Source organism: Carassius gibelio, chromosome A1 (assembly GCF_023724105.1).
Source record: "Carassius gibelio isolate Cgi1373 ecotype wild population from Czech Republic chromosome A1, carGib1.2-hapl.c, whole genome shotgun sequence".
Classification (NCBI taxonomy): Eukaryota; Metazoa; Chordata; class Actinopteri; order Cypriniformes; family Cyprinidae; genus Carassius; species Carassius gibelio.
The window spans coordinates 34,157,438-34,169,520 of NC_068371.1; the positions used below are offsets into that span (position 1 = coordinate 34,157,438).

At 40.4% G+C, this 12,083-nt stretch overlaps 1 protein-coding gene across 1 annotated transcript; it reads left to right on the forward strand.

Moving 5' to 3' along the window:
- The first annotated feature begins 2,865 nt into the window (after window positions 1–2,865).
- Window positions 2,866–7,251, forward strand: LOC128030612 (retinol dehydrogenase 8-like). Its single transcript, XM_052618416.1, has 6 exons — window positions 2,866–3,149; window positions 4,050–4,211; window positions 4,422–4,601; window positions 4,679–4,772; window positions 5,173–5,356; window positions 7,021–7,251. Exons 1-6 carry the CDS (start codon window positions 3,044–3,046, stop codon window positions 7,246–7,248), a joined length of 954 nt encoding a protein of 317 aa, XP_052474376.1. The 5' UTR covers window positions 2,866–3,043; the 3' UTR covers window positions 7,249–7,251.
- The last annotated feature ends 4,832 nt before the right edge of the window (window positions 7,252–12,083 follow it).

Consider the following 12,083-nt stretch of genomic DNA (forward strand, 5'->3'; position numbering starts at 1 on the left):
CCCTGATTAAAGAACCATCTAAACAGCAGGATCCCGGTGATGTTCAGGGTTCACGGGCGTCACGGCACTGATCTTCATCCTGTACAGCAGACTCACGTCACATGTCATCAGACTGATAAAGAGCTTTATGATCCGTCAGTGACAGAGACTGATGTGAATGACCCGAGTCTAAATCCCTGCAGTCGTCATCACGTGTTAAACTCCTCTGGAACTGATGTCTTACTGATGTCTTACTGATGTCTTACACTGATGTCAGAGTGTGTAGGATCTAAGGGTAACCAGCATATTACCAGCATTTACAACTAAATGTGATGATATCATAAACGTGTGTTAACTTCATGCAAGTCAGTTGTTGTGAAATAAAACAGACTCATTCACACTCTTCCATTCACTGAATAGTCTCACACTCTAATCTTTCATTAGACCGGCTCTAGCTTTGATTATGGCACGCATTTCGAGAAGCTTCTGCAATGTGACTTCATTTCTTCCGTCCAGAGTTCATTCAGGATCTTGTATTGATGAGGGAGAGTCTTCTCCAGCACACCCCAAAGATTCTCAGGAGTGTTTGCTCATCTGCCAGGACGTTTGGAAGATGTCTTTAAGATGTTAATGATGTAGAACGCATGCAAAGCTGACATCTTAAAGACATCTGTCAGATATGAGTACTCAGCAGATCTCTTGCAGATAGGGTGAATTGCCCTAATGTGGGACTTTTCTTGCATTTCAGATTTCTGAGAAATATTGCGATGTGTAGGCAAAACATTAAACTCACACCTAATATACCATTAAAAAAAAACAGGATGTGTCCTAAATAAATCAAAAGAGAAAATGCAGATAACACATTCATAAAAGAAATGATAGACATATTAGCGCTCTTAGTGCAGGTCAGTGGCGTAGCCAGGGGAGGGGCCATGGGGGCACTGGCCCCTCCTGAAAACTGATTGGCCCCCCAGTGTGCCCCCACCCTTCTACTTGTCTGTCACTCACAAATTCAAATCATAATCTTCGATTAGCGAGTTGTTGCAGTGCAAGAAGTGTTTGGTACTAACGTTAATGTCTTTCAGTGTTAGACAGACCAGGTTCGATGACGATGTTATCTCCTAGAGCAGACCAAGATGCTAATCATTATATTTACTATGCTCCTCTGATGCTGAATGTAAAAGGGGTTTACTGCGTTACGATTTACTTTTTTATTTTTGGCCGAACGCGCCGATATAGGCAACAACGCAATTTAAAGCAATGGTTTAAAAAAAGTATAATTGCAATTCTAATAAAGTCATTATTGAATCATGCAGTCGATTAGCGACTTTTTTCACTTAAGTGAGGTGACGAAACAAATCGTATAATGTTTATCTAACGCTCCACACTTAAGACTTTTTTTTAAAGTCTATATGGGTGAGACACATGCAAAAACATCGGTTTTTTTACTGGTCAATTTTGAGATTTGGGGCTGTTTGTCTTCAATAACATGTCTTCTTTCAGACTTGTGGTGAAAAAAAGTGCAAAATACACATATAGGTCTTTATTTTTCTACACCTTTAATCTATTTGCGTCTGTAGATTTCTCATAAATTCAGTTGGCGTTCTAAATCACCATGGTGCTCCGCGATTGCTGTCTGCACCCTGGAAAGCTCTCTCTCCCTCCCTTCACAGACGTTATTGACAAAACATCATTTGATGACAGCCAGAAACATTCTCAAATTAAAAGTCGTACATAAATATTTAATTCATGATTAAATAGCAAAATAAATAACTAATACTAAAATAACACTGGACTAATTAAGCTATTCTAAACTGTTTTTTTTAATAGGATCCACATATTTTACATGTTAAACTAAAGCTACCTTTTTGAACAAGTAGCTTTCTAACAAAGTATGGTTATATGATATTTTTAAATCAATATGCTCAAGATTAATTAGCCTTGACATAAGTAGATTTTGTTTATTCATCAATGCAAATTTAATGCAACTGCTGCTATGCAAACTGAATGGGATGTGGATAATAAACAAAAACAATTTATTATATTATATTAAATTTATATTATATTAATTCATTAATTGTGTATTTATTTCTATGAATTATTAATGTTATTCTGCATTTATATAAATATAGCTATTATATATATATTATATAAGGCTATTATAAATAAATTATATTATTATTATTTGTGAGTTGTACACTATTCATACATTGGATTATTTTATTTATTGCAGTTTTTCTTTCACTTTTGTAAAGTAAAAAAAAAAAGTTAATACAAATTGTATTTGATTGTTTTGATTTAGAGCAGTGAATAACTGCTATTAAAATATAGGGTATCACTGTTTATTACTGATTTTAAAGGTTACTGAACTCTTGAAATGATTTGGATATACCGTTCAAACAACACAAGATTGGCCCCTCTGTATTATCCGTGGCCCCTCTTGTGCCCCCCAGTTGAAAAAATCCTAGAATCGCCCCTGGTGCAGGTCGTCTGAGAAAATCTGCCTCTTCTTAAAAGACCAAAATCACCTTTTATGAAGAACAGTCTAATCTGAAGTTAGTATTTCTCTTGGTTATAGATGGATAAAACAATCAAACACCATCACACGAATAATACAATATGATAGTTTTGTTTATTAAGACATTAAGCGACTATTAGTGTTGTGTTGTATCTCTAGTTCAGCAAACACACAGTCACAGCAGGCATAACCCAGACCCGTTTGAAGACAATATCAGGCTTTAGGTTAGGTTCAGTTTAACTTTAGGCTAGATCAAGTTTGTCATTGACCTTTGGGCGGTCAGTCTGATGACCCCTCCACCCTCTTTTATGACTGTACATTATTTGAGAGGTGATGTGATACATATATGTATGGGGGAGCTACAAACACAAAACCTTAAGTGTCCCACTTTAGAGTAATTCACGGTACCTGTGCTCTGGGTTTGGCCATCGATCGATCTTTGTTTGCTGATTCGCTGTGTGCTCGAGTAATCCGGGCGCGTTCACGTGCGCCGAGAGCGCTGAAAAGACGCGCGCGCAGCTCGCGCTCCGTTACTCCGGTGAACTCATGGCAGCGGAAGGACAGAGAGTGGTGCTGATCACCGGCTGCTCGTCCGGTATCGGGCTCGCGATCGCCGTGATGCTCGCGAGAGACGAGAGGAAGCGCTACTACGGTAAATCGCCAATCAATGATTCATTTTATTATTCCCTTACGAAAATGAAACCTGATTTTGCTACAATGACCATAGTTTAACCATGGTATTTACAGTAAAACTGTGGTTATAAAAATATTCGCCAAAAAGTAAAAAACAAAACAAAACAAAAAAACATGCATTCCATGGTTAAACTATGGTAAGTGTAGCAAAACTGTGGTTAATTAACTAGTTACCATGGCTTTTTTTTACTTTTTTTTTTTTTTTTGGTATTTGGTCCATAGTTAATACACTTTTACTATAATAAAACCATGGTTAATTTTTGTAAGGGGTGACACATAATACAGATTAATTCATAATGCTGAAATTCCACAGTTATTGCTACTTCAATTTGCCAAACAATTTTAGCCCTGACAGCACACATACATCATGGAGAAGATGTCTATCTGACATCTGCAAGACCCAGTGTTTGCTCATCTGCGGTATGTCTATAGGACCGTATCAAATAGATGTTTAGCAGACGTCTTGAAGACGTTCATGATTTAGAACGCATGTAACACTGATATCTTACAGACGTCTAGATCTTTGTACACAACAGATCGATGCTTTCCAGATGAAGCGATCTTTAGCAGACGTCTTGCAGATGTACCTGTGCTATCTGGGAAAGGAAGAACTATTGAATCAAACCAGAAACGACTGCACCAGTCTGTGCAGAAGAGCCACACTGTTTAATAGAGCTTTAAGACTCAGAGGAAAGTGATTTAGAGGATGGACATCCATTGAGGATCACACCTGCTATTATTTGGCATTAAACATGTCAAATCTCTTTTGTTATTTTAAAGCAGAGTTGAATCGCTCTGTTAAGTCTCACTCATTCGTGTGTGTGTGTGTGTGTGTGTGTGTGTGTGTGTGTGTGCTCAGTCCTAGCTACCATGCGGGATCTGAAGCGGAAGGATAAGTTGGTTGAAGCAGCAGGAGATGCGTACGGTAAAACTCTGTCTCTGCTCACACTGGACGTCTGCAGCGATGAGTCTGTCAAACAGTGTGTGAACAGCATCAAAGATCGACATATAGACATACTGAGTGAGTACACACACACACACACGGAGAGAGAGATCTGTTCATCCATTCTCAATGACCCCTGCATTTTTTGATGGAACTGCACATAAAATAGCATAACTAAGTGAATGCAGCACAGTAACTAAAGCAGTAATTAGGAAGAAAGTGAAGATGGAAGCCTCTGTTAGTAAGAGTGGTGAAGGTTCAGTCAAACTGTGGTCTGTGTGTTTGTAGTTAATAACGCTGGCGTGGGTCTGGTGGGGCCGGTCGAGGCTATCAGTCTGGACAACATGAAGCAGGTGTTCGAGACCAATTTCTTCGGGGTTGTGCGCATGATTAAAGAGGTGATGCCCGACATGAAGAGGAGACGCTCTGGACACATCATGGTCATCAGCAGTGTGCTGGGCCTGCATGGTGAGACGCTCACACACACACACACACACACACGTATGCAAACACCACACAAATCAGACTCATGTTGCTCTTCACAGGTGTGGCCTTCAATGACGTTTACTCCGCGTCAAAGTTCGCCACAGAGGGACTGTGTGAGGCACTCGCCATCCAGCTGCTCCAGTTTAACGTCAAGTGAGTCTCAGCGCTGAACACTGAACACACACTCCTGCATTTCCTCTTCCTGTCATGTGATTTTCAGTATGATTCATCACTTCTTTAGGTTTCTGATGGTGTTTGACTCATTTCGTCAGTGATTAAACCAGGTTAACATTAGCAGAATCACACTGATGTTATGTGACCGCTGCCTCTGGTGGTCTGGAGGGGAAGTTACAGGTTCAAACCCATTAAAGATCACAGATCAGGAAATAAGCAAAGTTCTACAGCAGTGCTTCTCATCCTTCAAATAATTTCATATAGGACGAAACAAGCTTAAATCTAAAGCTGACCAACATTTGTGTTAGTTTGACGTGGTTCTGGATCTGATGGCTCTCTCTGCAGTCTGATGTATTTCTCATATTTGTCTGTCTGTCAGGGTGTCAATGATCGAGCCCGGGCCCGTAAACACTGAGTTTGAGCTGAAGCTGATGACAGAAGTCTCTAAGAAAGAGTTTGCCGGTGCTGATCCGGAGACGCTCCATCACTTCAGGACCTGCTACCTGCCCACACAAGTCAACCTCTTCAAAGGTCTGGGACAAACACCTGAAGACATCGCCAAGGTCAGAGCACATGAAGTCAAACTCATTCAAAACAAGAACCATAACTAGAGACAAAGACGTAATCATCATTCCGTCTCTTAAAGGTGCCATAGAACGCATTGATACAGTATTCATATTTAAACTGTTCTCTGATGTCTTCAGAGTGCGTATGTGAAGTTTTCTCAAAATATCCCACAGATCATTTTTTATAGCTTGTTGAAATTGCCAAAACATTAAGTTTTTTTTCTTTGGTCCCCTTCAAATGTAAATGAGCTTCAGAAGAGGGCGGAGCTTCAAGAGATCATGTTATGGTCTCACCACCGCTGTTTCGCTCTAACTGGTGTTGACCATGTTACTGATCATAACATTGCTACCACATTTCTATTTATGATCAGTGGCAGCTCTTCGGGGGAGGCACAGCTTCCCCAAAATTTTGAGGTGAAAATGAGGACAATTTAATGTTAATAAAATTCACAATTAATTTCAGTTCATGTCTCAGAATGTATATATTTTTGTTTGTAATTACACTGTTGTAATTCCATTACATGAAAGCGCCGCTCTTCTATCACAATGTGCTGAATCTGATGTAATTACAACCACTCAGTGATAGAGAAGGGGAGGGATGAGCTCTCGTGCCTCTGTTGGTAATGAAAATTAGCCAATCAGCATCGAGTGTTCACTTTCAGCGCTGAGGAGTGTTGAGAAAAGGAACACCATAGAGGACGCTAGCCTCCCTTCTGCTATATCAACCAATCATCATAGAGACGTAAATTACCTGATATTAGTTTGAACGTCTCCCGGAGCGGCTGGGCTGATCATTTACCAAGTACAAATAATAATATAATTTAGGATGAGTAGCGATACTGAATATTTGATCACCAACAGATTTTCCAAAGCTGTCATTCAAACAGTAGCCCATATATACAAATTAAAAATAAAGGGAGCGAGAACTATAAGCTACAGAAGTAGGCCTTATTTAATAACACAAAAGACAGCTCTCTTTTACCACAGACTTTTAAGAAGGGATGGATGTTTGTTAGGACAGGTTAGTGTTTTTTATATTATTTTGTTGTATGTGTCATTTTCTTTATGTTTTCTGACTAAAAGCAAATAATAATAATAATAATAACAATTGGCAGGGATCCCCAGACCAATACAATTAGTGTGCCTCCTCTATTTTAAACCCACGAGCCACCACTGTTTACGATCGTGCTGGAAGCACCTGAAGCCAGCATCAGTGGAAACAGACAGAGACAATTATAGCTTTAGCAACATTATCCTTACAGAGAGTCAAGAAGCTCTTTTGGGAAACAAAATATGAGGCGTGACTTACTTTGTCTGGAACTGCTAGTATGAAGAGACTGATTATGAATTATTTGGATCATAAAACAATGAGTGGGTGGATTTTTACTATTGTAGGCTGGTTGTTTTCACACACTGCAGCCACACAACTGAGTTCAAACACCTTATAAAAGAGATTTTTGAATTCTATAGCACCTTTAAGAGAACAGCAAAGTCCACACTATTACTAAAATGATACTGACACAGGAGGAAAGATATCAACAAGAATCACTTTCAATGATTAAAACAATGACAAACAATCAGAAGTTTTTATCATCTGCTGGTGTGGAGACTAAAATAGGTAATGGAAGTGAAACTCATGCACTGTCTGTGTGTCTCTGAAGGTCACTAAGAAGGTGATAGAGTCACCGCGGCCTCCTTTCCGTAACCTGACAAATCCTCTGTACACTCCAATCGTGGCACTGAAGTACGCGGACGAGACGCGCAGCCTGTCTGTTCACACCTTCTATCACATGCTGTATAACCTGGGAGGAGTCATGCATGCTAGTGTGAGAATCATGAAGTTCCTGAGCTTTGGATGGTTACGGAGACGAGCCATCTCACCTACCTAACACCCCCCCCACACACACACACACACCCCCACCCACACACACACACACACACACACACCTCTGGATGCTGCCGCAGGGCAGGGAGAAGGCATGACACGGACAGACGTTGAAATGCCCAGAGTTTACAATAGTGGAGGAGGAGTGGGGCAGTGAGAGTGGCTGTGGCGTCTTCATGGATGCTCCCTGTGATTTTATGAGTGCAGGTGGATTCGGGGAATAGTTCACTACTTTGTGTGGTGGTGGTGAGAGTCGTTGGCTTGGCCTGGTCCTCAGTCGCTTCACACATTAGACAGGTCAGTGCACATTGGATCATCTCCCTCTAACTGAGGCTTGCTGTGGCCTTTAGATCTCTCTCCTCCTGATGAACTGGATGGGGGCAGCTGTCTCCAATCAGTGCAGCCGTAATTGCTGTTGTCAGGGGTGATGCTAATTGAATGATGGGCACAATGTTTCGACCAACCTAAAATATACTTACAAACACACCCACACACACTCTCTCTTGCTCTATTTTCAAACCCATGCACACTACAAACAAATCTCTATTTCTATCTTTGAACAGATTTAATTATTGATACATAAATATTCTGTTAATATAGTGGATATTATTTTAGAAATGTCTCTTTGTAGCTTTTAGAGTAAGATCCTCATATAAGATGTTAAGAGACTAGTTTCCGATTGCATATAAACAATACATGAATGTAGATTTCTGAATGAAACTCAGCAGACAGTGAGGGGAATGATATTTGAGAGACAGCTGTGTGGCTCCTGTCATATAAAGCTGTTGTGCTCGTGGATAAATAATAAAGCAGAAAAGAGCATCATTTCAGAAGAAGAGATGCTGATGAAGATGTTCTAGTGATCAAGCAGCAGATTGAAGCTCTGAAGCTCCTGAAAGACTGAATTAGAGCCAGATCAACTGTGTTCAGCAGCGATACTGTGAGTGTTTGGACATGTGACCGGTCTGTATCTTCTCTCTCTGCGTTGTGTTGATATTTTAACCAGACCGGACAACAAGATTCTTTGGACCACTTTTTATTCTGAATTAATAAAAAGGAAAATGTATGAAAACAAAAGTCAATCCGTGGCCTTTCTCCACAATTTCAACGTTGATCTTTCCCCAGCTGCGCTTACCGCCAACTGCCATCATATTACAATTATTAAATGAACTGCATATGATTAAATCAATAATATTTAACATTTTTCTCAATGTAAAACATTTTACATGAATTCAAAACAACAATATTAACAGAAACATGGATAGAAAACATACCTGAATTAATAAAAAGGAAAATGTATGAAAACAAAAGTCAATCCGTGGCCTTTCTCCACAATTTCAACGTTGATCTGCCAGTCAAAACAGATAATTTTAGCCACGGAATTTACACGGTTAATAAACACCAAAAGAAAATACATACTTAATGTTACCCAACCTCTATTGGTGTTACATAAGATTAAACCGTATTTTTTAACAAAAAAAAATACATTAGTCACAAGAAACAAACTATTTTAAAACTTTTTACTGAGAGCTCCAGCAAAACTCACCTTTCCCCAGCTGCGCTTACCGCCAACTGAAGGAAAGCAACCGGAACCTAACTCTTAAAGGGGCCACGTACTATATTTTAACATTTACAAAATAACACTGAAAAATGTACATACAAGGATAGAAACAGCTCAAATAACATCCCAGATGAAAGAAAAATTCCCATAATTGAGAAAAAAAAATATATATAAATATAAAATAATTAACAAAGGGAGGGATTTTGTGTGAAATTAATAAATTAATATAACACCGGTTACATTTACCTCCCCTAATTTCACCAAAATTCTGCATGTGCACAAAGAGGATTTCCTAAAGAGTCACAATGCAAAAACTCAGTTACAGCAATGAAAGCCATCTGTCTTGACAGATACAGAGAAATTTGAGGGTGATCAGTCCCCAAAACCTCTTAGTTAAGTATGTTGCCAAGTACACCATACCACACGTAATCTTTGCAAAAAAATCCTCATTCACATTATTCATATATTACACTTAATAGAAATCTACCCAAAAAAAAAAAAAAAAAAAAAAAAAAAAAAAAAGAAAGTAAACTTCCTTCTCAATCACAAAAATTAGAATAGGCTTAAAAGTGACTGAGACTTTTTCTGGAACCTGTCTGACAGGTTTGCCATTTTAAATGGTTTTTGGGCCATGGTCTCAATCAGACGGTTGACTTTTTTTACAACTCTACCAGCCCGTGTAGTAATTGTGCCTTGGGCTTGTTCAGGACCTGACATTGACACATCATCACAGACTGGTAAATCGGAGTCAGTAATACCTGAATTGGTAAAGTCAACTGTTGTCAATACATTGTCACAATCAGAAGTTCCTGTTCTCAGTGTTTTATCAGAGAGCATCTGGTGTTGACTGTCTGGAATGGAATTAACACAGTGAGTGCCATCACTCTCATCCTCTTCCGTTTCCATTTGTACATCAAGAGATTGTGAACTCCTTGAGACATCCTCATTTAATACTAATGAATGTGTTCTGTTCTCAGGATCTTCGTCCTCCAAGGAATCAGTGGAATTTGTTGATCCGCTCTCACAATCAGAATCGTTTGAGCAATCAGCAACTGTAGTTCCACATGTTTCATCCTCAGGACATGTCACTGGTAAGAAACTGATGTCTAAGAGCATATTCCGATGTACCACTTTGGTGTGTCCTTTGTCATCCTTCACTTTGTATATGTGTGTCCGAGGGTCATTATCCACAATGGTGTACACAGTAGATTCCCATCTATCTGCCAACTTTCTTTTCCCTCTTTCTCCTTTATTGGCAATGAGCACTCTATCCCCATTGTTCAAATGTACTCCCTTCATCTTGCGGTTATAAATCTTCGTCTGTTTCCTCTGCTCCTGTACAGCATGTTTTTGGGCAATTTCAGCTGCTTTGTGAAGATGAGACATTAAAGTTGCAACATAGCTGCTGTAGTCAACAATCACAGGATCCTTTGATACTTGCTTGAACATTACGTCCACAGGTAAGCGTGGGACACGTCCAAACATGAGTTGGAAAGGTGCATAACCCGTCGTCTCATGTATTGTCGAGTTGTACGCGAAGGTCAGAGTCTGAATCTTTTGTGGCCAATTATCCTTAGATCTCAAGGGCAAGGAGCGAAGCATATTTCCTAAAGTTCGGTTGAACCGCTCCGTGATACCATTTCCCATAGGATGATAGGCAGTCGTGCGAGATTTGGAGACCCCAGAAAGTGTTAGCAATTCAGCAATGAGCTCACTCTCAAAGTTTGTACCTTGATCCGTGTGGATCCGCTCAGGGAAACCATATACACAGAACACATGGTCCCATAACTTCCGAGCAACTTGCTTAGCTGTCTGGTTGATGCAAGGAAAGGCGTGTGCAAGTTTAGTGAAATGATCCGTGAGGACCAACACATCCACTGAATGCTGTTTGCTATCTTCTGCAGTCCAAAAGTCAAGACAAACCAACTCCATAGGTGCAGAAGTTTGAATGCTTTCCAGTGGAGCTCGAGCAGCTGGCTCAGGTGTTTTGGCCAGAATACACCTCTTGCAACACTTCACATATTCTCTGATCTCATGCTCCATCTTGGGCCAGAAGAAGCGCTGTCTCGCCAAATGAATTGTTCTAGCCTGTCCTTGGTGACCAGCAAGATCGTGAAGACCATGTAAGGCTTTTTCTACCATGTTCTGAGGCAGAACATACTGATGTCTTCTCTGTCTGCTTATTGGGTCCTTAGTTACCCTGTACAGAATCCCATCACACATATATAGACGATCCCATTGCTTGACAAGAGCCAACGTTCTGTAGTCGAGCTTCTCTCTCTCTCGTTTTGAAGGGCGTCTTTTACGAAGTACAAAAGGGAGAACCTTGGAAATGGTAAGGTCAAGCTCTTGACTTCTCCCCAACTCATCATGAGAGAACACAGGCAGAGGTTGTTCACTCTGGTCAGTGGCAGCAACCTGTTGAACTAACTGCACCAACTGAACTGCTCGCGTCACCGCCGCTGTTTCCCAGTCATCTTGGGCTTGGCAAAGAGTCTTAACTGCTGCTGGATCACACGACTGCATGTGACAGCTTGACTGACATCCAATCCGATCACTTATCCTGTGGCACTCAACCTTCAGACGAAACACATCCTGGATTCCTTCTTTTTCTACAACATCAGCTTCAGTAAGTAAGCGATTGTAACTCTCATTCATGAGCCTATGACTAATTGACCTTGCAAATGGATCTCTGCTTAAGGTATCAGCCACAATGTTCTTAACTCCTGCAATGTGTTTTATGTCGAAAAAATAGGGGGCTAATTTTGAAACCCACCTTTGTTCACAGGCATCGAGTTTTGGCTTAGTCATAATGTGCGTAAGTGGATTGTTGTCAGTCCAAACTGTGAAGTTGTGCCCCTTAAGCCAGTGGCTGAACTTTTCGCACACACTCCACTTCAAAGCCAAAAACTCGAGCCTGTGCGCAGGGTACTTCTTCTGTGATGCAGTCAGAGTTTTACTGGCAAAGGCAATTGGCCGAGCTATTTCTTCCCCAGCTGGAACTTGGGATAGCACAGCACCTAACCCATCCAGAGATGCGTCAATTGAAAGAATCAAAGGCCTAGAGAAGTCAGGATGTGCAAGCACAGCACAGTTCAACAACTTCTGCTTAAGTGTATTGAAAGCAATATCGCACTCCTCCGTCCAATCACCTGGATTCAGCTTTCTAAACGAGCCAACAGACTTCCTTACTTTCTCTTTACCTCTTCTCTTCTGACCCGCAGTTAAAGCAAAGAGAGGCTTGGCAATCGAAGAACAATTAGGAATAAAGTGTTGAT